General features: G+C 38.7%; 1 protein-coding gene across 1 annotated transcript; it reads right to left on the reverse strand.

The window, feature by feature from the left end:
* Positions 1-1,293: 1,293 nt before the first annotated feature.
* LOC121295612 (glutamyl aminopeptidase) lies at positions 1,294-27,714 on the reverse strand. Its single transcript, XM_041220485.1, has 20 exons — positions 26,952-27,714; positions 25,145-25,286; positions 24,807-24,938; positions 18,775-18,895; positions 18,377-18,531; positions 15,987-16,100; positions 15,310-15,444; positions 14,738-14,803; positions 9,878-9,943; positions 9,252-9,403; positions 8,463-8,542; positions 7,748-7,884; positions 6,995-7,050; positions 6,672-6,822; positions 6,056-6,129; positions 5,853-5,957; positions 4,663-4,833; positions 3,816-3,956; positions 2,459-2,540; positions 1,294-2,369 (listed from the first exon to the last, which is right to left on the reverse strand). Exons 1-20 carry the CDS (start codon positions 27,584-27,586, stop codon positions 2,226-2,228), a joined length of 2,859 nt encoding a protein of 952 aa, XP_041076419.1. The 5' UTR covers positions 27,587-27,714; the 3' UTR covers positions 1,294-2,225.
* Between the last annotated feature and the right edge of the window lie 271 nt (positions 27,715-27,985).

The raw sequence follows: 27,985 nt of genomic DNA on the forward strand, positions 1-27,985 counted from the left end.
ATATATATATATATATATATATATATATATATATATATATATATATATATATATATATATAATAATATTAATATTTATATTCATCTAGATATGAAGAAATAGTGCAAATTAATTGAATGTCCCAGGAAAAAGTTGCTATTTTAATTGTTGTTACATGGTCCTTTTTTGGCGATGTAAAATTCCTTGTGTACTACTAAATCTTTAACCGACAAATTGTACAGGGAACACTCCAGTGATTTGGAGGGTTTGTAAGGATAACACACGGGTTGATTGTGTTATTGTTAATGATATAATTCATTACTTATATTACCAGTAATGCCTCGTAGGTGAATTGACTGAGTCACTGTGACTTACTCAGTAACACTTACTTTAGGCGAAATTTTACTTATCCATGAATGAATGATGATGATAGCCATTGCAATTGCAGATGATTTATGACTGTGAATGGCGCTCAGGGCCCTATATATTTGGCCAGAGGTCTCGTCTGCGGGTACCCGACAGCTACCTGCATGAGGCCGGCTAGAAATACATGAACATATACATGCATCCCAGTGCCGCAGATAAGAAGTGGCTGTAGCCACCTCTTCCCAAAATAACGAGGCCGCCAAACCAAGAATGAATAATGAAAAATACTTAATGCTCTCCACAGTGGCACTCTGCCACCTAACCCCCAAATATTGAATTTAATGAAAATCAGCAGCTGAGACATGTCCTGACCCCCAGAGCGTGACTGCACCGAGGGAGAGAGCCCAGCCTCTCAAACCAGACCACACACCCCGCAGAACTACTAAATACGAACCGCTCAGCACTCAGGTTCCCTTTTTAGAGGGAAGCCTCAGGAAATCCATGGCTGAGGGTAGCCCTTCCTCCAGGCTCTAAGTGCTCAACTCCTGTTTCGGCCTCCCAGCGCTTGACTGAGCAGCCGAAACAAAAAAAAGCAACAAGAATGAATAACACACAGAGCTTTTATGCTCTTGCTGATGACGTATTGGTTATGGGCGGATTCTCCTTCCAGAAAAGCAAACAAGTTTACAATTTGTCTTCTTGAGCAGTTAATTGTATATGTCAAGTATGACTAAATAACAAAGTTTTAAAATTCATGTATCCACACAACTTTATATTAAATAGTAAAAAGAGATACCTGGCCTACCTGTTTGACGTGTGTGTGTACACAGCTTGTATTCACATAGAAAAAGGTTTTGAGCAATGGCATGCAGATATTACAACAGTTCAATTAATATTATTTATTTATATATTTATTTTCCATACAAGTAACAACAAAATACACAGGGATTTAAAGTTTTTATTAATTGTAAAATTTTTCTGGCTGATTCTATAAATGGTTGGTGTTTTGCAGGTGCAACACTAGATGTCACCACCACTATTTACCACTGAAGTCTATTATAACTACATTATGGAAATGTACAATTCGTAATACTAGAAAAAACTATTAAGCAAAATCTAGTTACTATTGGCACTCAAAAATCACTAACAAATAATAGGAAACATTTCGACTTCACCTTTCGATGAGGCAACAGAGTTAAAGCCCAATTGACTTTGCTTTTGACAAGTAAACTATAAAGTCCAGTAACTTCACAACCAGCTTGATGATACTCTGCATTCTCACATTAATTTACATTAGATTCACATGAAAGGCCCAGCCCACACACAGTTTGTTTGGTATGTTTGTATTATAAAAACTGATTTTTGAATCTACAATTGAAAATGAATCATTGTCATTTTGTAAATATATTGTTAACATGTGCTTCATTCATCAGAATCCAGTCCTAACTATCTTGTTGATTCATCTGTATTTGTATTATTCTATAGATGACACATTTTCAAATTTGTTTACAGTTTCACGGCTTGTTTGGAATTTCAGTTTGTTTGGGGAATCGAAGAGGACAGGAATAGTGAGACAACGATTTTCTTTTCCCCAGATGAACTTACTGAAATTACAAATTGGCTGTTTCAACAAAAAATCAAAACTATGAGGAATTTTAACAGGCTTAATTCTGGATCTGCATATTCAACACATAGAGGCAATCAACTACAGCTAGAAACACCAATATTATGTACTGTATACATAACATCCACAAAGAGACACCCAGGTAATAAAGAAAACTTCTGAAGATCACTAGAGCTTACAATTATATATTTACATTAGTTTCTGGAGTGCTTCCGTTGTGCAGCAGGCAATTCTTTTTTTTTTTTTTTTTAATTTATTAAACATTCGTGTCCAGCCATCTCAGAATCTCTTCCTTGTTCCTCTTCACCCATTCCATGTTGTTATTCAGAGTTTCCAGTGCCTGCTTCCGCGGTGTCTCTCCTGCGCCTGCTTCTGGATATTTCTCAAAGAAGTTTTGCATCTACAATGTTTAAAAATAAATTTTATTTTTTTGGATTATCACTAAAATAAATCAAAAGATCTCATCTGGAAACATTCTGTGCTCTTTACCTGCCACAACGCCAGTTCTGTATTGAATTTTCCTGAAATGGAGTTTATCAAACGACCCAAGTTTCTGTCATTAATGGTAAATCTGAAAAAAAAAAAAAAACTAAGCACACTGGAACCCAAGCAACTATTATTAACAGAGAAATAGGACCCAAATGCTGTAAATATAATTTTTCCAGTCAGCTGCCAAAAGCTACGGTTATGAAATAATTTTCACACAGCATCCCTAAACCAATTAAAGCAGTCGCTTGTTCAAAGTCAACCTTTCCAGAATCTTCTAGAACACTCCTATCCACAGAACAATTTTACCCTGAATCAATTACTTGGAGAATAACGGCTACCCAAGTATTATTTGTCCCCCAAAATAACATGCTTGCTTTAGGGCAGCTTTTAGAAACAGTCAATAGTATCAATGGGTAATGGACCAGAAACTGCTATTTTCTGAATAAGTGGGACTATTCATTCTCCTGAAGTACTGTATCTCTTTTTAAAACTAGATTGTCATTTATAGGGAGTCATAACTTTGACTGGTGCCAAACAGAGGTACAGTAATCCGTCGCATATCCGCCCTGACCGTTCATCCGCCATGATCAATCTCTTCAGCAACGTTAGTTTATTATTGAACATAGAAGATTAGTTCAGAGATTGCAGATCATACCAAAGTTCTCGTACATTGTGTTGTATGTGCTCCGTGCACAACCGTTGCTGCTAGTGTCACGTGAGCTGTTCAGTGTGTTGATATGTAAATAAATCCTGTTCGCCTGCAGAGCGTATCAACTTCAACTTCAGTCTTGATCACCTGCCTGTCACTCAGCAGCGAATGCACGCACCCATATGGCAGAGATCTACTCTGTCACAAGCATTAATATCCTGTATCTTTCCAAACCAGGGATTTAAGGGAGCTTCCTAATAAAAGCTGCATCTAAAAACAGTAATTGTGTGAATATAGTAATTGTTACAACTGTGTGTAATGGTATTTAAAACAGGATTAATTTATCTGCCTTTACTCACAGTCGAATATGTGATGGATTACTGTATGCTTTTTTAAAATTTAGATCTTACTTCCAGGGTTCACCCTCTAAAATATTCCAAGAGATATGGGTCCCTAAGGATAAGGGTGTGGTTTTGGTGGACAACTGTACTTACACTTGGTAAGTCTTCGTTCTCCAAGTAATTACAACATGGAACATTCCGAGTAGTGTTGTCTGAGAGGTTAGAGTTAGAAGATCTCTTGAATTTGGTTGACACAAAATAACTAATACATTCTTCTTATACTTGTCATAAATAAAAGGAGCAGTCTCTGTATTACTGTTAAATAATAATATCCTTTTGCTCCACAATATTACTGAATATGACACACCTGTTCACCAAGTAATCCCAATTCAACCGTGTCCAGTCCCAGGCCATAGTATTCCCATATGTGTTATATGAGATATATTTTACAATGGTAAACACATCTTGACTCCTGACAATATTTTCATTTTTGATGGATTTTAAGAACCTGTGAAAAGACAACCAGCAATAGTCACACAGAAAAACATGTTTTGGTTTTAATAAATCTAAACATTAGAATTATTGTCAGAATCTATTCCCGAGATTCATATACTCTTAAGAATGCTATCCAACTTTATCACAGTTAAATAAGTGGTTGTCTAGGTATATGTAAAAATGTAAGCTTTACATGTAAGTTCAAACATGCAGGCACCTCAACTATATGTTAAACAAAACACAACCCAACAAGGTAAATTACCCTTGACATTCAAGGTGCATTCTCTAGCAATAATTACATAACTAAAGTGATTATACCTTTAGGGTGCATCTTTACACCCAGGACCTAAACCAAATATATTTGTAAGCTATAGATTGCTTGAGGACCTAGGCCAGCCCTGCAAGTGTCCATCTGAGCACACTGGGTAACTGGTCAGTAAAGGCTACTATACTGCATTGAGGTGACTCAATCCCTGATGAGCATTAGCACCAGAGCTAATGCAACACTTTCTGTGGATCCGCAGTGAAGATCTCTAACTTTGCATAACCAGACCCTGAACTTGCATTCTTCTGACTGTATGACTTTATTCATAAATCCTATCATTTTGTAATTACTTTTTCATGGACAAGAAATGGCCCTTTCCTTGTAGTTTTCATAAGTACTCTCAAGATGAAGAAAACAATAATAATAATAATAATAATAATAATGGATAATGCACCTGTCCAAAAGCTTGATGTTCTGCACTGAAGCTAACCCATACAGCAGCTTGTCCTTTTCCTGAGCAAGAGCTGTGTTGGTGTATATTTCGAACATAGCATTCCAGGATTCCTCATCCCCAGAATTCTTCATTCCGTAGCGGTATACCAAGAGTCTAAGGTTAACTGGAACGCTGCAATCATAAATGGTATTCATGATTTATAGCTGGAATTATGCGTGCAAGGTGCATTCTGTAATCTTTTATAATCTTTTATTTTTAAAAATCACCATCACAAAGAGCGTGCATCAGCTGCAGAGTCACTTTCAACAACCTCTCACCCAAAAGGCAGAGCACAAGAAGGTTAAGTGACTTTTTTCAGGGTCACACAACGACTCAGTGGCTGGGATCTGAACCGGGAACCTCATGGTTACAAGCCCGTTTCTTTAAACGCTGCACCACACAGCCTCCTTACATCATCCCTTATCAATAAATCCAGGATCCAGGTGTGAACTTAGTGTGAACTAAGAGAGAATTTAGATTAAGTTGCTTGTGCTTGGTTCAGATTGATACTTTCCTATTGCTAAAATACTGATTTTCCTATGGATTTCTATATGATTACCTTATACTCTACCTTATACTTTCTATTTCAAGGGTAGTACATTGTCATGTTCAGTTATTTTATATTGTTTTGCCATTTTTTCTTTTAGTCAAATCCACCGCAACAAATAAAGGAAACCTTGGTTGTTTAGCTTTAATGAATTAACTAGATAGTTGACATGTATATTGACATGTATATTGACATGTATATTGTGACCCATCAATTTGTCCACAGCTATATGTACACTGTTAAAAAAAATAAATAATACATTCCATCTTGATAGGCTGGGATAAATCAGCTAAAAAATCTTCTTGTTATTTTTATTCTCCTTTTGAAGAAGTGAAACATCTAATAATGCTAATAATGGCATACCATATCTTGCAAGGACCCATCAATCCCCAATTTATTTTTAAAACATGTACTTTTTGTACACATGAAATGTTGTTGGTCAGATTACAATTGCATTGCAACAGCAGCTTTTTCCAAGCTGTTGCATATCTTTTTTGAATATAAAAGATGAATACTATATTCAATGAGCACAGCAGATAAACTACATATTTATATGTTGGAACATATGTAAAGTATATATTTCTAAAGACATATCTATGGTCACCTTTTGCTATTCTTAAGCCACTCTTTAAATAAAGCAGAGGCGTTATTTAAAGCATCTTGGTCATCCATCTGGCAAGCAATTCCCAAGACGGTTTCCCTCAGTAACCTTGCAAAGAAACAATAAAAAAAGATTTTAAAATCCTTCAGACATTTCTTTTTCTCGCACTTCAGATTTAGAATTAAAAACAGACACACAAAAATCACCTTTCCAAGTGGGTTCCTGTATCTTGCCACCCCAGGCGGTCAGCAATTGGCTTAACTTGACTACGGAAATAAGTCTGAAAATAATTCCAAACATAACTTTATTCCTTTAGCTCAGTCCACGTAAGTGGTTCTTCAAACAGAAATCTTTAGTACAATAATTCAATGTGCAAGATAATGGTTACACTCTGCTGTACCAGATCTACTCTGAGATTTGTTTTTGAGAGATCTATATTGAAGCTACATTGTGTCTTTCAACTTCTGAGTTTTAAAATGTTACCAGGACTAAAACAGAAAATAAAACAACAATCTATATGTGGTTTTAAGTTTCTGATTTGCGAATGGATTATAAAAACGTATCTGCAATTCTGTAAGACATGTGTTGTTTACAGTGCTAATGTTTTTAATTTGAATGCTTTAAAATTCTCTCAGGTGGGGAAATCAGCAAATCAGAAATGAACAAAGTACATTTACTTTTAGTACACTAGCCATTGAGTGGGGTGGTAATACATATTACAATGTTAATATATGTATATTAACATTTTGTGACATTTAGTCAGTTGGCCAGTTTATTTCATGTTATTTCTCAGACAGCTATTGATTCAGTAGTTTAGTTTACCTTGAATTTGTTGTAAAGTGTACCATCATTCATCAGCATGTCTGTGATGTATGATATGGAAGAAGACACTCTTTGCCAAACTAAGTATTCTGTTTCATCTGTCAAGTATATTGTGAGGTTTAAAGCATGTTGATAATCAAGAAGATCTGCCCTGCAAGGAGAAAACAAAATTAATTTCTGTTACAGAGCTGCGAGCCATCATATTATATTGCTAGGACAGGCTTATGTGTGTCAAAGACATTCTACTAATTCACGTAGTTAAATAGGATTATGTGATTGCTCTATGTGCATTTGCTCAGCAGATAAAAGTGTTGTGTACATACCTTGCCAGAGAAAACCCATCGTCTATGAGCCCAGCTCGGTCAGCAATGCTATACACCTTTAAAACAAATTAAAAATTGAACTTGAACATAATAACTGAACTACAGTATAATTAACTATACAGTACAAATAAAGCACCAAAATATTTTAACGAATATGTTAATGTCTGAGCATTGCAAAAATAATAAAATGGTAATGGAGGGTAAAATAAAATGTAACCACATGTACTTTAAATACAATAAATTACTTGGGTTAGAACTGAAGTTAATTACAATCAAAAGGTCAAGTAGGGTGTTAAGTTATATGTCAGATATAACAACAACAATAACTAGAGTTGCCAGCAACTGTACAGCTTCCAGTACCAGTACATGGATTAGTATGTGTGTTCCATCGTAACCATGGCCCTATCTGCACTCTATAAGGAGCTATTAGCCAGTTTTGTATGTTGATGATATTATCCAATGTGGCTGCCATGTTTTGTTTTATTGTAGCAACTTCCCTTTAACAACCATTAAAGACAACCACACTAGGATCATGTGCACCATTGGGTAGCAGTCTGGGAGAAAATCTTTGCAGTTTGTGATTATGTCTGTACCATGTGATTTTGACTTAATGCAGCATGGCCGCCATACCACACAACCTATCAGCTTCTTACAAACACCAGTTAATCTTGGACTATCCTTCAACAACTATACCAACTTTCAGCACTCTGCTTGGAAGCCTAATAATACTACTAATAATAAATAAATAAATACCCCTTTATCCTTGGACAGCTGGAGAGCAATGTTGTTCCACATTTCAGTGTGATAATTTACTCTGTAGAATCCCAAGTTATCTCTGTTTACTTTTAGCAGTCCATCAGTAGTTGGAGAATATTGAGACAACGTAATTGCTTTGTAAGGAAGGAAAATATATTTTTTAAAGAAAAGAAATTGTAACATTTTTCAACATTTATGTACAGTAAAGCAGTATTTTCTTTATAAATAGAAAGTGTATACAGTAGTGCATTTGTTGTAAGCAGTTCCCAAATGAAATATAATTAAAAAAAAAAAAAAAGATTGAAGTACTATCCCTGCAAATTAAAATCTATGTCATGCTTTATACATTTTTTGTTCTAGAGATTTTTTGTCCAAAATATCAATATTCCCACATATGCAGAGTCTCAAAAAAGCATAAGGCACTGTATATACTTTTGGTGGTATTTTATTCCAGGAGAAGAGACTCCTCCCCACAGCACCTAAACAGATGTACTCACATAGCACCCAATTTAAAAAGTATCACACCTAGGTTTCTTAATGAATGAATTACAAAATATATTGGTTTTCCGCATTGGTAATTGCCTGCAACCCTCGCCCCTTCCACCACCACTAAGAAACCAATGCAATTAAAATGAATTCTCACTTAATAATAACTGTCAAGTGAAGAACAGACAGAGACTTTTGTGTCTTAATAATATTTACTGTACTTTACCATTGTCTGACATGAGAAAGATAGTGGTTCCGTTTTTACTGGTCACTGTATGCCACTCTATAGGGATAGACCATTTATAGCTGAAGAAAAAGACAAGGAATCAGGATTCTTACTATAAGGTTAAAAAACTGTTTTGTTTTTGATTATGGGTGAATATGAGCTATACAGCTATGGCCAAAAGTCTAGCATCACCCTCTAGAATGAACTAATTTTGCTTCAGAAAGACGAATGAAACTTCTGAATAATGTTATGATAACATATTGAATTACATACCACTTTATAGTTTTCCATATAGTAATGAAAAACTGACAAAAATTGAAAAATGTGATATTTTCAAATTTTGAAATTTTGCGATATCATTTAGTAGTTTCTTTGATTACTTGATGTTAAATAAAATATCTAGATTATGTATACAGTATTTCAAGCGTTAATTAAAAATCTACTGTTCTATAACCCTGTAAATATAAAGTTTGTACTATTATTTTAGAGGACCACTTTTTTTTTTTTTTCATCTTGAACTAATTTTGAAATAAGAGTGCAATGCATGAATAAACTAAAATAAGCCAGTCTCAGAATGCTGAAAATAAAAGAAAATATTTGCAAAATGTTAATCCTAGCATGAAAATTAAGCCCATATACAAATCAGTAGGCACTGCTCTCAGTAATTGTCATTATGATAACCAACACAACATTATAGTACACAAATAATACCATTCCTATTTATCTATAATACCTCTTAACTTTATATTATATTTCTATTTTTTATATAATTAGACTAAACAACATTACCCCAAATCTGTTGGCGGCTGAGTGATGTCTGCTTTGGGGTCTAACAAAAAACGTTTTTGTGTCATGGAATAACTTTCTGTCACATTCAGTAAAGGAAACCCCATCTGCTTTGTCCAAGTGTCCATCACTTCTTTCACTGGCTTTCCACTCACCTAAACAACAGAACCGCACAGCATCACTTGCAGTCAGACATTGAAGGGATTATTTTATCTTTACATTATGACAAAATGAGATGGCACAGAAAGGGTTTCTGTTTAAAGTAATCACAGAGACAGTCAATGTCTCAGGTGCATAGAGTGGACCTTGCCATTACTACTGCACTCCTTCAGGTGTGTTCTTGTACTTGTAAAATTGGCTAGAAATAAAAAGCAATATACTACAAAATATAGTGCAAGTACCAGAGCCCTCCGACTGTGCTGCGAATACTCAGTTGGAATTCTTTTCAGACAATCTTAGTCAGAGCTCTTGCTTTGTCTGGGGGAAATTACATAAGTCACATGAGTTCAGGTCTCTACCATATATAACTTTCCTACATTGAGACAGGCATAGAACTGCATTTCAATATAGGATTTACTAAATGAAAGCACTGACTACTTATTTTTTGCTCAAACTTTTTCTGCACATACCTTAGCAAGGGATTCCCAGAAGTTATCAGTTTTTGCATTCTTAAATTGAAAATCCTTTAAATAGTTCTGTAAACAAGATAAACAATGCCATATTTGTATGCACTTTTAATTTAGAGTAAAATAGTGTTATTTAAACATAAAACCAAAAACACACACTTACCTTTTACTTTATTAGACCATCTGGTATCTAGTAAATGTGCCAATATCATAATAATAGTATTATTACTACCACTCCTCCTCCTCCTGATAATAACAATCTTGATTAATTGTTGATTTATTTGTTTTAAAGTGTCTGATTAGGCTGTGATTTATGCAAGATAACATTGTTTAATCCATCGATCATTCACTTTCAATAACATATTGTGAAAGTATCGATAGGTTGAGGATGCAACCCCGGTTCCCTGAAAGAGAAAATAACCATCAACGTATAGGACATTGCCGTCAGGCAGTAGGATTGGCTGAGCTAATAGCAAAGCTGCCAATAGGCCTCTGTGCAAGCTGATGTGTAAGCCCGCCCCCCCCCCGGGAGCTTACTATACGCAGCGCGCAGAGACTCTCTTCCTCTTTTGCTCTTCAGGCCATGAAGGCTTCCGGAGCGACCTCGCGGCTTGATTGTTATTTTCTCTTTCGGGGAACCGGGGTTGCATCCGCAACCTATCGTTCCCTTTCAATTCAAAAATAACCATCAAGGTATGGCAACAATGTACCCAAGCCGTCGCGAGGGAGGATTCTCAGCAGTAGGACAGACTTACGTCATAACGCAATTGTGTAGGCAATACATCTAGGCATATGCGGAGCTGCGCCTCAGCGTCTATGCTCACAATGACACCTGTCCTAAGGTGGGGTATTAAACACTACATTGGCATCCTGAGGTGCCATAGAGTGTAGTATAGATGCTCCAAATAATGGAGTAGAGGAATCCAGCACGTTTAATCTGTAAAACCTCATAAAGGTATGCGGTGTAGCCCAACAAGAGGGCCCAGGATGTTGCCATACCCCTAGTGGAATGCGCCTTCAACTGCCCTGGTGGTGGAAGGCCTGCAGACTCATAGGCTAATTTAATAGCATCCACTATCCAGTGAGAAAGGCGTTGTTTTGACAATGGCTGACCCAAGGTCTTATAACCATGGCATATGAACAGTTGTTCTGTTGCCTCACGGTCATTGTACGGTCAATATAACACCTCAATGCCCGCACAGGGCAGAGCATGCGTAACTGTTGTTCCTCTGGAGAGGAAAAGGGAGGAGGATGGAACGCCATCAACTCGACCAGCTGGTTCATGTGGAACGGAAATATAACCTTTGGTAAAAAGGCTGGATTTGGGCGCATGGAGACCTTAGAACCGTCTCCTGCAAAGCGGATACATGAAGGATGCACTGACAGTGCATGTAACTCGCTGACACGTTTTGTTGACACTACTGACAGCAAAAACGCAGTTTTTATAGACATGAGCTTCATATCCACTGTGTGGAGAGGCTCGAACGGTGCCTTGGTAAGGGCTTCTAGCACCACATCAAGGCTCCATGACGGTAAGTTGGTCATTCTTGGAGGTCGCAAGCGTCTTGCTCCTTTAAGGAACTGAGATGCCAGAAAATGGCAACCTGGTGATAATCCGTCAATTCGCACATGGCACGTATGAGGCCACCGAGGAGCGATCAGAATCACTGTTAGACATTCTTAGACATTCTCTAAGAGGACGGGGAGCATGGGAATCGGTGAAAATGCATATAGGAGGACTGGCGGCCATTCGTGAGCCAGTGCGTTGACTCCTAGGGGGCTGTCGGGGTCTCTCACCGAGAACCATAGGGGGCAGTGCGTGGTCTCTCGCGAAACTCAGAGATCCACTTGCGCTATGCTGAACCATTCCTAGATGCGTTCTACCACCTGAGGGTGGAGACGCCATTCCCCTGCCAAAGGGCCTCCTCTGGATAGGAGGTCCGCTGCGTAATTGGCTCTGCCCGGTAGGTGAACCGCGCGCAAAGAGATCAAACATGGCTGTGCCCATAGCAACAGCCGTGTTACCATTCTGTGACGGCAGGGGGACCGTAGGCCGCCCTGGCGGTTGATATACTCCACAACCGTGGTGTTGTCCGACCGCACCAACACGTGCTTGTCTAGGAGCACAGATAAGAAGTGCCGGAGGGCGAGGTCCACTGCTCTGAGTTCCAGAGCATTGATGTGGGCTGAAGTGTCCTGACCACAATCCGCGGGTCTCTGAGCCGTTCCAGACTGCTCCCCAACCTCGGTTGGACGCGTTGGTCGTCACCACTTCTTTCTGGAAAATGGGACAGAAGAGAACGCCCTTGCGGATGTTTGACGGAACTTTCCACCAGCGTAGTGCTTCCCAGCAGGTTCGGGATACCGTCAACCTGCTGTGTTTGTCTCTCCTCGGATGCATTGAACCAGGCCTGTAGAGGTCTCTGGTGTAATAAGCCCAAAGGAAGGGCTTGTGAGGCGGCAGCCATCAGCCCCAGCATGCGCTGACACAGCTCCATGCTGATTGTTTCTCTCAACCTGAACAGGGAGAGACACCGTTCCAGCGAGGCAACTCTTTGTGTCGACAAGGTCGCTTCCATGGACCAGAGTCCAAATGCAGACCCACGAATTTGGTCTGTTGGCTTGGCATGAGTCGGCTCTTCTCTGAATTGACCTTCAGATCCAGCCACTGCAGATGGTCCGTAACCATCACTGTGTGCTGTGCCAGCTGCTCCTTCGACTGCGCGCAGACGAGCCAGTCGTCCAGATAGTTCAGCAGTCGGACGCCTTGAGCCTGCAAGGGAGCTAGAGTAGCGTCCATACACTTCGAAAAGGAGCGAGTGACAGTCCGAATGGGAGGACACAAAACTCGTACACCCTGCTCTGGAACCCAAAACGTAGATACCTCCTATGACCCGGACAGAAGGGAACGTGAAGTACGTATCTGTCAGGTCCACGGTGGTAAACCAGTCGCTGTATCGGACTGACTGGATGATGTGCCTGTGCGTAAGCATCCTGAACGATAACCGCCATAGGTATTTGTTCAGTACTTGCAGATCTAAAATAGGGCGGAACCCGCCGTCCTTTTAAGGCACTAGGAAGTATTTGGAATAGAACCCCTGTCGATCAGAGCAGGGTCTACTTGTTGAATGACACGCTTCCTGAGCAATGCCTGTATCGTTGAGGTGCATGCGCTGAGCGTCGGAGCGACGAACGTCGAGGTGCGTGCACCAAGCGTCGAGGTATTAATGCACTGAGCGTTGAGCGCGGAATCGTTGAGGTGCATGCGCTGAGCGTCGGAGCGCCGAACATCGAGGTGCGTGCATCGAGCGTTGAGGTATTGATGCACCGAGCGTCGAGCGCGGGAGCGTCGAGCATTGAGGTGCGTGCGCCTAGTATCGAAGCGGCGAGCGTCGAGGTGCGTGCACCGAGTGGCAGGGTATTAATGCACCGAGCGTCGAAGCACCGAGCATCGAGGTGTCGATGCGCCGTGCGTCGAGCATCGAGGCGCGTGCACCGAGCGTCGAAGCACCAAGCGTCGAGGTGTGTGCACCGAGCGCCGAGCGTCGAGGCATGTGCGCCAAGCATCGAAGCACCGAGCATCGAGGTGCGTGCATCGAGCACAGAGGCGTCAATGCGCCGAGCATCGAACGCGGACGCGTCGAGCATCGAACGCGGAAGCGTCGAGCATCGAACGCGGAAGCGTCGAGCATCGAGGCGCGTGCGCCAAGCGTCAAGGTGCGTGCGCCAAGTGTCGAGGCGTTGATGCGCCGAACGCGGAAGTGTCGAGCATTGAGGCACGTGCAGCGAGCGTCGAAGCGCCAAGCGTCAAGGTGCGTGTGCCGAGCGTCGAAGTGCCAAGCGTCGAGGTGCGTGCACCAAGCCCCAAGTGCCGAGGCACTAAGCACAAGTGCCAAAGCGCTACTCCGAAGTGCCGAGGCGCTGACACTGGAAACGCCGAAGCGCGTGTACTGAGCTTAAAGACGCTATGCACTAGATGCGGAAGCGTCAGCTGACCCACAGAGCGGAGACGCTAAGTGCTAGTACAGTGTCCTGGTCTTAAAAGACAATGGAGCTGTGCTATACTTACCTGTTAGTAAGGGGCAATGAAAGTTATCGTTGGCGGTAGTCTTCCTTATGTATTTGTATGGGGGAAATTTGTTTTTTGAGGAACTGCAGCCGCACTGAGTGCAGATAGTAGTAGCGTAGCTACCGAAGACAGCGACCACGCGGTGAGATGGACACAATCCGCGGGTGGTAGTTTAAGAGTGGCTGCACGTAGCAGGCTAAACTCCGGGTCTGGCGAGAAACTCTATTCAAAACCTGTTAGGGAGAATAGGCATGCAAAAACCCAACAAAATATATATAACAAATATATATATATATATATATATATATATATATATATATATATATATATATAGATATATAATTTATTATACTTCTTATTCCTTCTGAGGGCCAAAGGTTTCGCCTTTCTTGCGCTACGGCTTGTCGTTCGCACTTTTCTTTTCTCTTATATTATATATTCCTATATATATATATATATATATATATATATATATATATATATATATAATTAATCTATATTTATATAGCGCTCAAAGGAGCAAACACTGAAATAAACTCAGAGAAGGGGCGGTAGCCAGCTTCTCAAGCTCAAGGCTGTTGAGTACAATCAGTGAAAAGTAAATCTCACAGAGAGAACTTACGTGCTCAGAGTCCTGCAAAGGCTGAAGGCAAAAGAGGAAGAGAGTCTCGGCAGCTTTGCTATAAAGCTCAGCCAATCCCTATTGCTTGACAGCAATATCCAATACGTTGATGGTTATTTTCGAATTGAAAGGGAACCACACATTCATTGACGTACATTAACGCTGTACCTACCTGACATCCCGTTCGAAAATGTTCTGGACTAATCCAGTCCTGAAGCATGCGTAACACTGATGCACCCTATGGAGAAGTGTATGAGATTTATTAATCTGGGATGCACATACGAGTCCTAAACGTAACCTAGGGTTAGGAACTGATGAGAGAATCCCAGGTCTCAAGGTTCAGAGCTCCCAGTAAAATAAACCTAAAGATAATTTAAAACCATCAGTAAACATCCAAAGAAAGCTGTTACTTTGAGGTCTCATATGAACACCTGGCATACGCTGGTTTTTGACATGTATCGCTTTTGTTTATTTATTGGTTTAGAATGTAGTTGTGCAATCTGCACTGGAGCATACCTGCCTGAGATTCATTTGGCACAAAAACATGTTTGTAGTAAAGCTATAATTCCAGTAGATGGCACTGTTAATGCATAATAATCATATTTAACTAATTGGACATCACTTTGTTTCCTTGTTCCAAATAAATCTGTTATAGTAGAGATAACAAATTAATAAAAAAAAAATAACATGACTACTTTGTGTTTCTGTATTTATTTTTCCCATGCTTGTAAATGCAGTGATTACCTTGCTGTATGATATACCATCAAAAACTGATGTTATTTCAGCTGGAGTCGACACATCTACTATAATGGGATGGGAGGATAGCAGGGCATCATCTCGCATTACTGGTAAAACATCATCGATGACAATCATATTCAGCTGCAAAATAAAGCTTAGTATGCTTCAAACCTTTCTACAATTATGTGGTGTAATGTAATAAGAGAACCAGCTCCCAAACAGATTCATTTGTATTAACGCTTAATTGTTTTTATTATACACTGTAACTACCCCCAGTAAATGTATAGAGTAATTTAGCAGTTTATCGTGCTTTTCCCATGGTTAAACTATGCATTTAGCATAGTAACCATAACCAAAATTTGCCATGTTTTTTAATATGCTTTATCATTCCCCTCTGGGCTCTGCAATACTTACCTTTGCTTTACCGTGCTTTCACTGTGTTTTGTTACACTTTGTTTTGGATTCCCCTAGAATACACCAAAAACCCGCCTGCTGGCTATAAATGGCCCTATGTGAATATTAATTTTGCAGGCACATATTTAGTCTAGTCAAAATCTGGGGAAAATTAAAAAAAAATATTTCTTTGGTAGAGAAACATTTCAACAAGTGTATTGTTAAATGTCTGATTTGACTGTTCAAACCACTAAAACAGATTAACAGAAAGAGTTTGTCATACTTCTTACCATATTCCAATCTGGTTCTGCTTCATTCACTCCAATGTATTCAAAGAAACTGGCAAAGCCCTCGTTGAGCCACAAATCATCCCACCAATCCATTGTCACAATGTTTCCAAACCACTGTGGGCAAATTGAAAGAGAGAAACAATAAAATGAAACACGAACACATGTCCACTGTCCTGCCATAAAGCTGCTATCTCACATGTAGATCCTCATCAAGGGATACAGTGCACACATTAGGTGGATGTACGTTTGTCACACTTGTTTTGCATATATTTAATGAACCACTGGTCTAATTGTGACGAAACTTGCTGGTGACCTTATTAAGAACAGGTTACTGAATGTATTGTAATCTTGGGGTATATGGAAGCTGTTTATCTGTCAGATTATTTTTCTGTATGTCATTTTAGAGTTTTTCATATGGAACAGGATGGAGGCTTGCTTCAAAATGGCAACCCTACACACAACAACCAAGCATCTTAACCACAATGCAAAAAAGCCAGACTCCTTGGCCTTCCAGGTTTTAGAGCAGGGGTGGCCAAAGTTGGATCTTCCAACCCTGTTGCAGCCCTGTTCTAAATTGTTTAATTGAACCAATCAAACCTGCAACCAGACCCTGAAGTAGTTCATTTTGGCCCTCCAGGACAGTGATTGGACACCCCTGTTTTAGAGTTGTTTTTTTTTAGTGCCCACACAAATACACCCTCTGGTGGGAGACCTACAGACGGGGTGAGGTAAGCACAGTGGAGGAATGGCTCCTCTGGGGAGAATTCCAGCCCCAGCTTCCTACCCCGAAGAGAAAGAAGGGGAGAAGCAGGTACCTCAGCGCTTTCAAGGCTGCAAGCTGGTGTCTCGTCTGTGGGGAGTGGGGACACTTTGTGATTAACTGCCCTCTCCAAGAAAAGGAGTACCCAGCACCACCACCACTGCCAAAGTGCCCAGCGCTGCCACCACTGTCGGAGTACCCCACTCTGTTATCAGCATTGCTGCTACCAGTGCCATCACTGCCAGAGTGCCCAGCACTGCTGCCACAGCTGAAGTACCCCACTACCCTGCTAGCTGCACGTCCGGAGGAAGCAGCATTGCCACTGCCATTGTTGCCAATGCCAGAGTTGCCCATGCTGGAGGAGCCAGCCTTGCCATTGTCAGCATTGTCATTGCGGAAGGAGGAGGTGAGGAGACCTCCACCACAGCCCCGAGCATCAATCCACCCACGGTAGTCCATGTGGGGAAGGATGGACATGATCGGAAGAGGGTGGTGCTTTAGGGGGGAAAGTAGCTGATGATGGCCATGTGTGCTGCGCACATGAGGGGAGCTGTGTGGTGCACGACAGGGTGAAAGCCCTGCCAGTACACGGGTGTGTTATGTGAGTCTTAGGTGGAAGGGAAGGTTAAATTCCTCCCTGCAATCACATGTGGCAATGTGGCTGGAGCCAACTGAATACATATTTAAATGATTAATTAAGGCTCCAGCCACAGGTATATAAATAAGGTGATCACGGATCTTAGTTAGAATTGTGTTGGTGAAGGAATGGTGCAGTGTACTGTGTTCTCTGTTTTTGTATATGTATAAATGCAAATAAATACACAAGTGTGAACTCTTAATTGCAACTTCCTGAGTCTCTGAGTCTCCTTGGCAACGCGAACCCTGTCGCACTGCCTCATGTTACCAATATAAATAATTTAACATGGTATTTTATGTTAATGTTTTAGGTGTTAAAAACCTTGCAATAGTACCTTAAATGACCTGAAACCACTTTAGTGTTCGTATAGATCAAAAGCCAACATGCATCTTGACCAATTGGCAGATATTATATTCCTCTACTACCCAGCTGGGTTAGTAGGCTGAAGGGGATAGTCGTCTGCAGCTCTCCTAGCTGAACTCTATCCACACATTAAATACTGTCTGTTAGTGAAGTCATGTACAGCTCAAAGCAAGCTTCAAGCCAGGTCAGGGTAGATAGAGAAAATTATCATAATTCAATATTGGAACGATAGAAGCCAGAGCCACTCAGAATGACTGCAAACATCATAAAAAGGTAAGGGAAATGAAAGCCACATTTAAAATGACATTTTAAGCTACTGTACTTTAAAAACAAACATTAAATTCCTCAAAGCTTTGTGAGCACGACATTGCTAAAGTGAAATGACTCATTTAGTGCAAGTGCAGAGAAGCTGAGAATAAGGCATAAAAACCTTAATCAGTACCAGAAAATACATGTGTGCTATAACTTGTGTTTCTTTCAAAACTGCACTATATTGGTAATGGACTAGATGTATAGTTCACATAAATTACAACACTTATTCTACTTTTTTATGTATTTATTTATTTATAGTGTGGTGTTTCATTCAACAAACTGTTTGCAATAATATGAGTTGCAAATGATTTAAGTTACCTGATGAACAAGCTCGTGGGCAATGACGCTGGCTACCCTTTGCTTATTATATGAGGAAGATTGGTCTGGATCATACAGCAGATTGGTTTCCCTGTATGTGATCAGACCCCAGTTCTCCATGGCACCAGTTCCAAAATCTGGAATAGCTATCTTATCTATAACAAAGACACAGAGAGATAGTGAGAGAGACAGAAAAAGAGTGATTTTTGTTAAGAAATTAACGACCCCAGCAAAATTCATTTGTTTTTTGTTTTTGTTTTTTCAAATTTCACCAAGAATAATTAATTTAAAAAAACAGCCCCAAACAAAATATTCCTGAAAACAAGCCTTCATGCTTTGTGAATGGAGTCCTTTAGCTTTCAAATGTAAATGAATAGTAAAATAAAGCCAAACATTACCTAGCTTGGGGAGGGAGTAGTTCATGTTGAAGTACCACTCGAAGTAGTCGAAAATTATCTTGGTGGTGTTTGCTGCGTACTCAGCAGTATGCCTTTGTTCCGGCTGGACATAAATGTTGAGCTAAAATTGAAAAGATGGCAGAAAGGAATACAGAAAAAAAAAACAATACAGAGTTTGCTTAATGTAAATTGCTTTAAGTGCAAGAAAGACAAATTACTGATACACATATTCTTAGTCTGTTATCTACTTCTCAAAATTGAGAAGTGATGGGTATGAGGCCAAACTATTGAGCTGAGGGGTCTGAATGACCTCTTCTACCAACATTCCTTGTGTTCTGGTGTCTGAGACTGTCCCTGCTTCCATGTTATTTTTACATTTTTTAATGTAAACTGCGCCAAGCTGCTGTAGAAAATGTTGCACTTATAGTTACAGTATATCTGTTAAGGTTACGCTGCTCTGTTTTAGAGTGGAAGTCGTTCCCTTTTTATTTTATTTTTCGCTGACAAGATGAAACCAACGAGAGACATATTTTTGTGTGGTAATATATTCTGACCCATATTATTATTTTATGTTTTCTGTGTTTCTTACCTTCTTCCTAAGCTGTTTTTGTTTGGCTGAGAGTTTTGTTTTGTTTGTGTAATTGGGGATGGACATCCCAGTCAAAAGAAAGAGAGTACAATAACCCAGATAAAGAACAGCCCTGACAAATTCCTCTCTGGACCTTAAAAGGATAGCACAACCCACCACTGATTTTAGTATAAAGCAGCTTAATTTTTCCCTACAAACTGGGACCAAACCCAAATGCCTCACCTACATCAAATATATACCTATGATATACCTGATCAAAAGCTTATCTTGATCAAGGAAGAGCAGAGCAGCTTTAAAACCAAAGAGCTCGGAGGCTGACATAAAATCCTGAATTTAAAAAATATATATATTATCAAATATTGATCTCCCAGGTACATAGTATGCTTGATCTGAATGCACAATACAGCTCATTTCTTTGCTCAGTGCCAACAACTTCGATAGAATCTTGTAGTCAGAACAGAGATGACTTATTGGTCTCCAGTTCTTGCTGTTACATAAATCCCCTTTCTTAGGCAACAAAGTCAATACTGCTCGCCTGCAGCTCAGAGGGAGTTCATTTTCCGCAATACATTCTACTGTCATGCACAGCAGATTACTCCCCAACTCAGGTAGTACATCAATTCAGAGTGCCTTGCCTGCATTGAGCCCTTCCAGAGTGCTAGAGAGTCCCTGCAGCTTCAGTGCATTCCCCAGCAGCTCCCTCTCCTCTTCTTGAACCTGTGTCAGCCCCTGAAGGAACTGCTGGGCTCCCTCAGACCTGTCCACAGCCTCTGTTGTGTATTATGCATTTCTCTGTATTTAGAGTATTATGGGTTTTCTTGTTAGTACTGCATCTTATAAAGTGCATTGTGATGGTGATCCACTATGAAATGTGCTATATAAAATAAAGATTGATTGATTGATTGAATAGAACCCCACAGCTTGCCCCCTGATGGCGTCAGGCTCACACAACAGTTGACCGGCTTCTGGTTGCAGGCACTGTATTATTTTACTCAGACACTTTTTTTCTAGAGTGAAGAAATACTGAGTCGGACCATTCATCTGAGAGATACTGAGAAACATTGAGTGTACCAGTGCTCCCTGGATTACATCAGAATTCAGTGATCTCCACTCATCTTTCAAATCATGCTCTGTTAGGACAGTAACCATTTCCCTGACTGACCTGGGGTGGGGCTCTGAATTATTTCTGTCCAGCTGTTCGTCAATTGTACAATTAAAATCTCCAGCTAATAAAACTATCTCTTCAGACTGACTTTGTGCTAAAACTCCATTGAGGGTCTGAAAGAAGAGCACTCTCTATCTCCCATCGTTTCGGCATAAATATTAATAAATAGAAAAGTTCTACCCGCTACACACATTTGCACTTTCAACAAGCGCCCTTTAATTCTCATTTACTGTGATAAAATCATGATTAAACCATTTTGCAAATAACATGGCAACTCCAGCACTAAAATGTGTACCATGACTAACAATAACCTTGGCCTCTCATTCATGAGTCCACTCTGATTTATTGTTCTCATCAGTGTGTGTCTCTTGGAGCATGGCCACACTAACTTTGTTTTGTTTTAAATATTCAAAAAGAGCTGCTCTCTTCACTACATATCTGCGCCTATTTATACCAACTGCCTGGCTCTTTGAATCTGCTGCACTCACTCGCCTCGGGGATTCCTTCTCCCTTGCTTTCATTATCATTTGCAGTCTACTTGCAGTTCTATGCTATATGCTGCTGACACCCATATTTAAAACATTTCATGGAGTTCAGATGAAGCAAAGACTACGTATTCACTTCCATCCACATGAAACCTAAAAGCTACATTTAACGCTCCGTTCAGATCATTAAGCAGCACATAGAACTGTCTTCTGAACGAAATGACATGTTTTAAATCAGGGGATTTACAGCCCAGAGGAATCGTTGTAATACTTGACATTATCTGTCCGTGACGACTCATTTCTCGCACTATGAGCACATTTTTTTTTTTTTTTTTTTTAAAGCAGGAATATTAGAATTTCATGAACTAATTTCTCATTACTCAGGAACACCACAACATATTTATTCATTCATGAAGCTAACTTAATATTTTCATACCCAAGTATTTTTCCAAGTTCAACTACACACTTCTCAAAAGGGACAACCACTTCCACTACAATCTTTATACGATTACCATTACTTAAAACAATTTTTTCACATTCAGTCATTTTGGAGATGAAAGGCTTTCCTTTGAAACAGGGCGGGAGACTGTGGTGTAAGGGTGTTAGGGCAGTTCAATCTATGTTTGCACCTATGATGAGGTTTTAACCAAACACAGGCCAGAATTTCCAAGCACTGATTCATATATATATATATATATATATATATATATATATATATATATATATATATATATATATATAGTGACACCATATACGTGGGCTGGTCACAAATGGCAAATATGCGGGTACTAGCATATTACGGTATACAAGACCGGGGCACTGGAAAGTGCCGGATTGAGCAGGGAAAACACTACATCTCCCAAGGGACAATACGGGAGATAAAAATGGCAGCCACCAAAGAAACTACAAGGACCAGGAGTGCATAGAGTTTAATTGAAATGTAAACCAGCACAGCTGCAGATGTTTAAGAGGTGTTACTTTTGTAAGTGGCTGGACTGGTTGACAATAAAAGGAAATTATCTCCTTTGTTCAGGGTCGAGCTGGGGGAAGCTTGTGGTGGTTGTGGTTAGACTTTGTGGAAAAAATGAGAAGTTGAAAACATGAAATAAGGTGCAACAAGTTCAAAACTGGTAAGCAGCTTAGTTACCCAGTGGATAAGATAGATAAAGGTGGGAAGTGAAGTCAGATCTCCAAACGGATATAGGTGTTATTTTGTTTTGTACAAATAAATATACAGGCACTGTGATGTTTTATTTAATTTCTGTTGCCCTATGAGTCTATCTTACTCCAAAAAGACGGTGAAGACAGTCTTTCAAGTGGCAGTCTTACCCTGGTGTGCCTCTCTCTCTCTCTGTCTCTCTCTCTCTCTCTCTCTCTCTCTCTCTCTCTCTCTCTCTCTCTCTCTCTCTCTATCTATATATATATATATATATATATATATATATATTATATATATATATATAGTAGGGAATTGCACCTAACGTAACACATTGAACTCAATACAAAAGTCAAATTTATGTAAAATTTTAAAAAAAAAATTTTTAGAGAAGCCACAGTTTTTTTTTTTTTTTTTTTTTTTTCAGTGTTATTACAGATCCACTGTTTAATAACAGGGCTGTATAGCCCATGAGGCTAAAGTAAAGTACAGAAATCTTTATCTTAGCACTCAGTTTCTCTCAGCTTTTTCACTCTGTGGTGTATTATTTCAACTTTTATTAACTTTCTGGTATGTTTGTAACAAGGTTCGCAACAAATTACAAACTGGAGTAAAACGAGTTCAATGTCCATGAATGTATAATCAGAAATACTGTACTTATTGCTCTTTCTTTAGACTCAGAAAGAGAATTGGACAGTTAGTTTTGTATCCTTAAAAGACATTTTTCATCCGGTGTATCAATTTGTAGGTTGTCCTTCTCTAAAAACTAAGTGAATAAAGGGACCATATTGTAGTGTCCCCACATACCTTCTGGCTTGATAGTTTACTCTTGAGATTACTAGTTTGTTTCCTCTGTAAATAGAGCAAAGATAGTCTTTCAGTAGTAAAATTTTCCAAAAGCTAGTTTCAATTTTTTTTTTTTTTTTTTTTTTTTTTTTTTTTTAATGATGTCAAATATATCTTCGCCGAAAAGGTTCACTACAGTTATGATATATGTTTAGCACAGGCATTTTTTATTTTAATTTACATTCATAATTTAAATCAATTGAGCATACCTTTCCTCCAAAAAAAGAAAAAAAAAACACTACTCTGGAAAGTTGGCTTAAATTTAAAACCTTAGTGTCTCCTTATAAAAGTGTATCATAGTAAATGTGCATGCTAGTTTATAGTTTTCATATGATTTCCCTAAAGTTATACAGTACTATGCAATATTCACTTTACAGCTCTGGGTTTTACAATGCTTATCTATGCTTTATTACACTGTGGTTTTACTATGAGAAACTTTTATGAGGGGACTAAACTAAAGGGGAACTATCACTCATTTGAATGTACAGTACTGCCAAATTTCAAGATGGCTGTCTTGGATTTACAAATTCGATATCCAAAATTGTCCCTCAATCCATCAGCATCCTCAAGTACAGTACAGTACATGGATGCATCCATTCGGACCTACCAGAACTGTTGGTACTGGACCAACGGATATAACGTCAGGGGTGTGGCAAGCAAGGAAGCATACATACTATAGTATATTTTTAAAGTAACAGTTCTGTCTGCAGGATCACTACAACATATACTATTTCTTGTTTGTACCGTGGAATTCCACACAATTCAAATAATTTTTTTTTTCATTATTTGGAACCAAACTATAATTGATATACATGAGAGGATAATTAAAATTATGCATGGCTCCAGATAGAGAACATTGTGAAATAGTGCATCAATGGGGGGCAAAAAAAGGATTTTGAAGGAAGCTTCACACTTCTGGCTATTCATACATCATATTGGCCTTTTACCATGAAAGAAAAGACTGTTTTGAACCATCATTTGAACCAAACATTTTGTCGCATTTTCACCCCTTTTATGCATTATTGTGTTATTTAATAAGATAAGAATTGAACACCCCTACCCAAGAATGCTACTACTTTATTTTATTGAATTTATACTTTTATAAAGGATTGTGACAGGAAAAACATAATGCCATTTAGCTAAGCGGTGGTTCAGGCAGGGAGCTCACTTTTTAAACTAGATTAAAAACATAAAGACCAAGCATATTGGGCACCCCCACTTACAGAACATCGTCAGTTAAATGGCTAGTACTTCATTTGTCATTCAATAAACGACGCGTTCAATGATCAGCTAGAAAGGGCTTTATGTCTTACCTCAATCCATTGTTCACTGCTGCATGTCTAAGGTCAAAGTTCGCCTCCTCTTCCCCAGCCTCCACCTATTTTCATCCTGCTCCCCTGCCCATAGCTTCCCTACAGTCAGACTCTCCACTATCAGCAAACTTAATTATGTGCAGGGGTACGTCGATGGGCGAGGCCAAAGGCCAAAGTTGTTATGAAAATATGTAGAACATTGTATTTGTTGCCTAAGCTTTAATAAACATTGTTCTCTATCGCGTGACTTTTCTTACTGACTATTTGGTTAAGAATAGGAAATAACTGTGGTAAACAATGTCCAACATTAAAAGAGATAGAGAGATAGCAGATGGTAGGCTTTCAAGGAGAAAATATTCTAGTGTTAGGTGAATTAAAGCCCCCCAAAAATAAATAATAGCCCCTTACCTAAGTTCTCTGTACCAGTGCTAAAAAGTTGGAATACAAAATGAATAATGGGTACAAAAAAATAACTTACAGGTATTCCTTTGGCTGATGTTCTGCTCACAGCAACAAACTGGTGCAAAGCAAAGCACACTAAATAAGTACTCATTGGTACCGACTTCTGGAATGTTGTTTTAATAGAGCCATCTGGAAGTATAATATTGCTCTGAAAATGTAACAATAAGATAAGTTACTGTCAACATTATGTTATTAATACTGATTCCCACAAAAGAGTCAGTTTAGGTATAATTCAAAGACAGGATGTAAATTTATGTCAGACCCACAACTCTTCCTTCATTAAGAACCCCCCTGATCTCCCACAGCAGTTATAACATCTGTGTTAGTTTTACTTTTATACGTTAAGAACATTACCTCCACTGGCATATTGGAGAGGGCATTGTAGTCTTTCTTGTGTGTTATTGAAATTTTGTAGGTTGACTTTTTGTTGGGTTCATCAAAACACGGGAAGGACTTCCGGGCATCTGTCGGTTCATGGTCGGTTGCAGCAATCTTCCTTGAAATTGTGAGTAAAAACAAATACAGGCAAATACATCTTTTCTTGCTATATTATATCTTGGCATTTTTAGTTTCAATATTTACATCTTGGCAACTTTTTATTCTTTTACGTACTATTCGGCTAGAATAAGAAATGTAATTTTATACAGTTTTTGCTCATGATAAGAGACATCCTACTCACAAATTATTAACATATTATAAATACCAAGAACTAGTATTGTTGTTTCTTTACTTTAGAATTGTGCCATGCTTTTTAAGGGCAAATTGTCATATGAACAGTGCATAAGATGTAGTGGATTAAATCCTTAACTGTGCTTGCTTGATTTCTAATAATACACAGCCTGCTTTGCTATATAGAGTGGAGAAAAAAAAAAGATTTGCTTCCACAGAAGGTATGGGTAAGCATGCCCTTGTACCACAAAAGATATGGAAAAACAGGCACAGAAACCTAAGAGCGACTAAAGTCTAAAATGAAGTTGTCAGGATATAAACCTTGAAACAAAAAATTACAGAAAGGCATCTTAAGAGAGCAGTAACATATGTGAATAATTTAACACTATATTTTAGTACCCCTATCAACTTGTTGTTTTTTGTTTGACTTTCTAATGTGTAAAGCAACCTTTCTAAAAGTATACCATGATTTTAGATTTTTTTTTTTTTTTTTTTTTTTTTGCATGGTATATTTGTTGTTGTTGTATACTGTAGTGTGAAACGCAGCAAAATTAATTTACTATACTACCTATTTACAAAGCTTTGAGTATGTGTTATTCTAACTACTGACTTAAAATATTGCAAATAGAGCCCCATATTACATAGGATGGCCTTTTATCCCTAATCATGCAAATGTATTTTTCATTATTCAAATACACTTTTACGATTATATATTCATAATCATAATTTTAAATGAAAGAATTTGACTTTTGTATAATATCCCTAACACCGTTATTGTAGCTTTTCTTATGGAGGTCTGGATTTTTTCTGAAAGCAATTAAGCCAATTACCGGAAAATATATATCTTTATATATATATATATATATATATATATATATATATATATATTATTATATATATATATATATATTTAAATAGACAATCTCAACACCCGTTTAAATTAATTAGGTACATGACTCCTATAAGCAAGTTCGAAATTTTCATGTATAAGATAATTCTAAGGATCCATCATCATACACACAGCTAAATTCTCAAAACCTTTTACTTCAAATCATCATTAGCATTATTTTATCAAAAAGGTAAAAATAATCATTAAGAAAAACATTAATAATTAACTGAATTTCAGGGCTGGTTAACAGTATTAAGTTGTTAGTTATTAGTTTAGAATTTGAACTAGCCAATGTGTATATATAGCTTGCTATACTAACTCCAGGTTACATATAACAAAAGTCAGTGATATTTTAGCTGTCTATATATGAAAGCTGCATGTTTATTATACTGCCAAAATGGACTAAATAAGATGGTTAGTGTGTTTATTTAGATACATATAATCTGGATAAAGCTGTATAAATTGTTTGTTATTGCTATCTTGTGCTTTATCTATATTACTGCAAAAAAAGAAAGCACAGACATACTTTACACATTAACTTTTACGAATTAAAATGTAAGCTATAGTCACACACTGACATGCACACAATGAAAAAAAAATTACTTTAGAACTCCTTTTTCCATGTAAGTGGTTTTATAGAACCCAACCAGGGATCCATCTAATCGGCCCTGGAACTCCAGTGTCAGCAGGTAATGCTCATCATTCACTGTTGGTTGCAAGAGTTCTTTCAGTTCTACAACTACATACTCATGGGCCTTATACTCAAAACAACTGAACACTGCAACATCCTGCAGAGTGTTCCCCGATTTCTTCTGGAGCTTGGGGATCGTAGTGACAAAGGTCTCTCGGATGTGAAGCCATAGGTGTTTAGTGGCCTGCTTGATGTTAATGGTTATGGTTGTGCTACCAATATAGATGTCATTGTCCAAATCTGGTTTCAGCTCCAGTTCGTAATGGACCGGGATCACGTAGTCAGGTAGTCTGAAGTTGTTCCAAGCTCCGTTGTTGTTGGAGGGGATGCAAGGCCCTCGATCTACTGGTGGGTCAGGGCTGCTTGTTGGTTTTGGGGTGCTGGAGGGTTCCTCTGGAGCTTTGGAGGACTCCGATTTTGAAAGTCCTACACCTAGTCCAACTGCAATGGCTGCTACCACCACCACAGCGCAGATGATGGCCACATGCTTACCTCTCATGCAGTACTTCTTCTTATATTTATAATTTTCATAATCCATTTCTTGCATGGTGATGGTCTGTCAACCCTTACAAACCACGTCTTTAAACAGCAGTCCTCTGAAAATGATTTCTCTTAGAGTCTCCGTGGTCCACAAGAAGCTCCTAATCTGCAGAAGACTGTGTCCTTTGAAAAGTTAAGTAATGTTTTCTTAAAATGAGCTCAATTTGTCTTTACTTTTAATTTTTCTTGGGGAAGGGAGAGGGGGTCAAGAAAAAGGAAAGTGAAGCACACAGGCTGAAGCTTAGCCCCTGACAGGAGACAGAAGCACTGCTGTTTCTCTATTCATATCCTACTTGGGTTAAATATAAAACAATGGTATGTTAATCAGTAATTGAGAGTTCTCACATGCCAAGTAGCTGTCAGCAGCTCAGCGAAGGACAGAAGACCATAGTGCACCCTGCAGTGA

Source organism: Polyodon spathula, chromosome 2 (assembly GCF_017654505.1).
Source record: "Polyodon spathula isolate WHYD16114869_AA chromosome 2, ASM1765450v1, whole genome shotgun sequence".
Classification (NCBI taxonomy): Eukaryota; Metazoa; Chordata; class Actinopteri; order Acipenseriformes; family Polyodontidae; genus Polyodon; species Polyodon spathula.

Coding starts and splice junctions, on each gene's coding strand:
- LOC121295612 (XM_041220485.1), bottom strand. CDS start 27,586: ATGCAAGAAATGGATTATGAAAATTATAAATATAAGAAGAAGTACTGC. Junction 7,885..8,462: donor CTTTCTCATGTCAGACAATG/GTAAAGTACAGT, acceptor TTCCTTACAAAG/CAATTACGTTGTCTCAATAT. Junction 6,823..6,994: donor GATGGGTTTTCTCTGGCAAG/GTATGTACACAA, acceptor TTCTCCTTGCAG/GGCAGATCTTCTTGATTATC.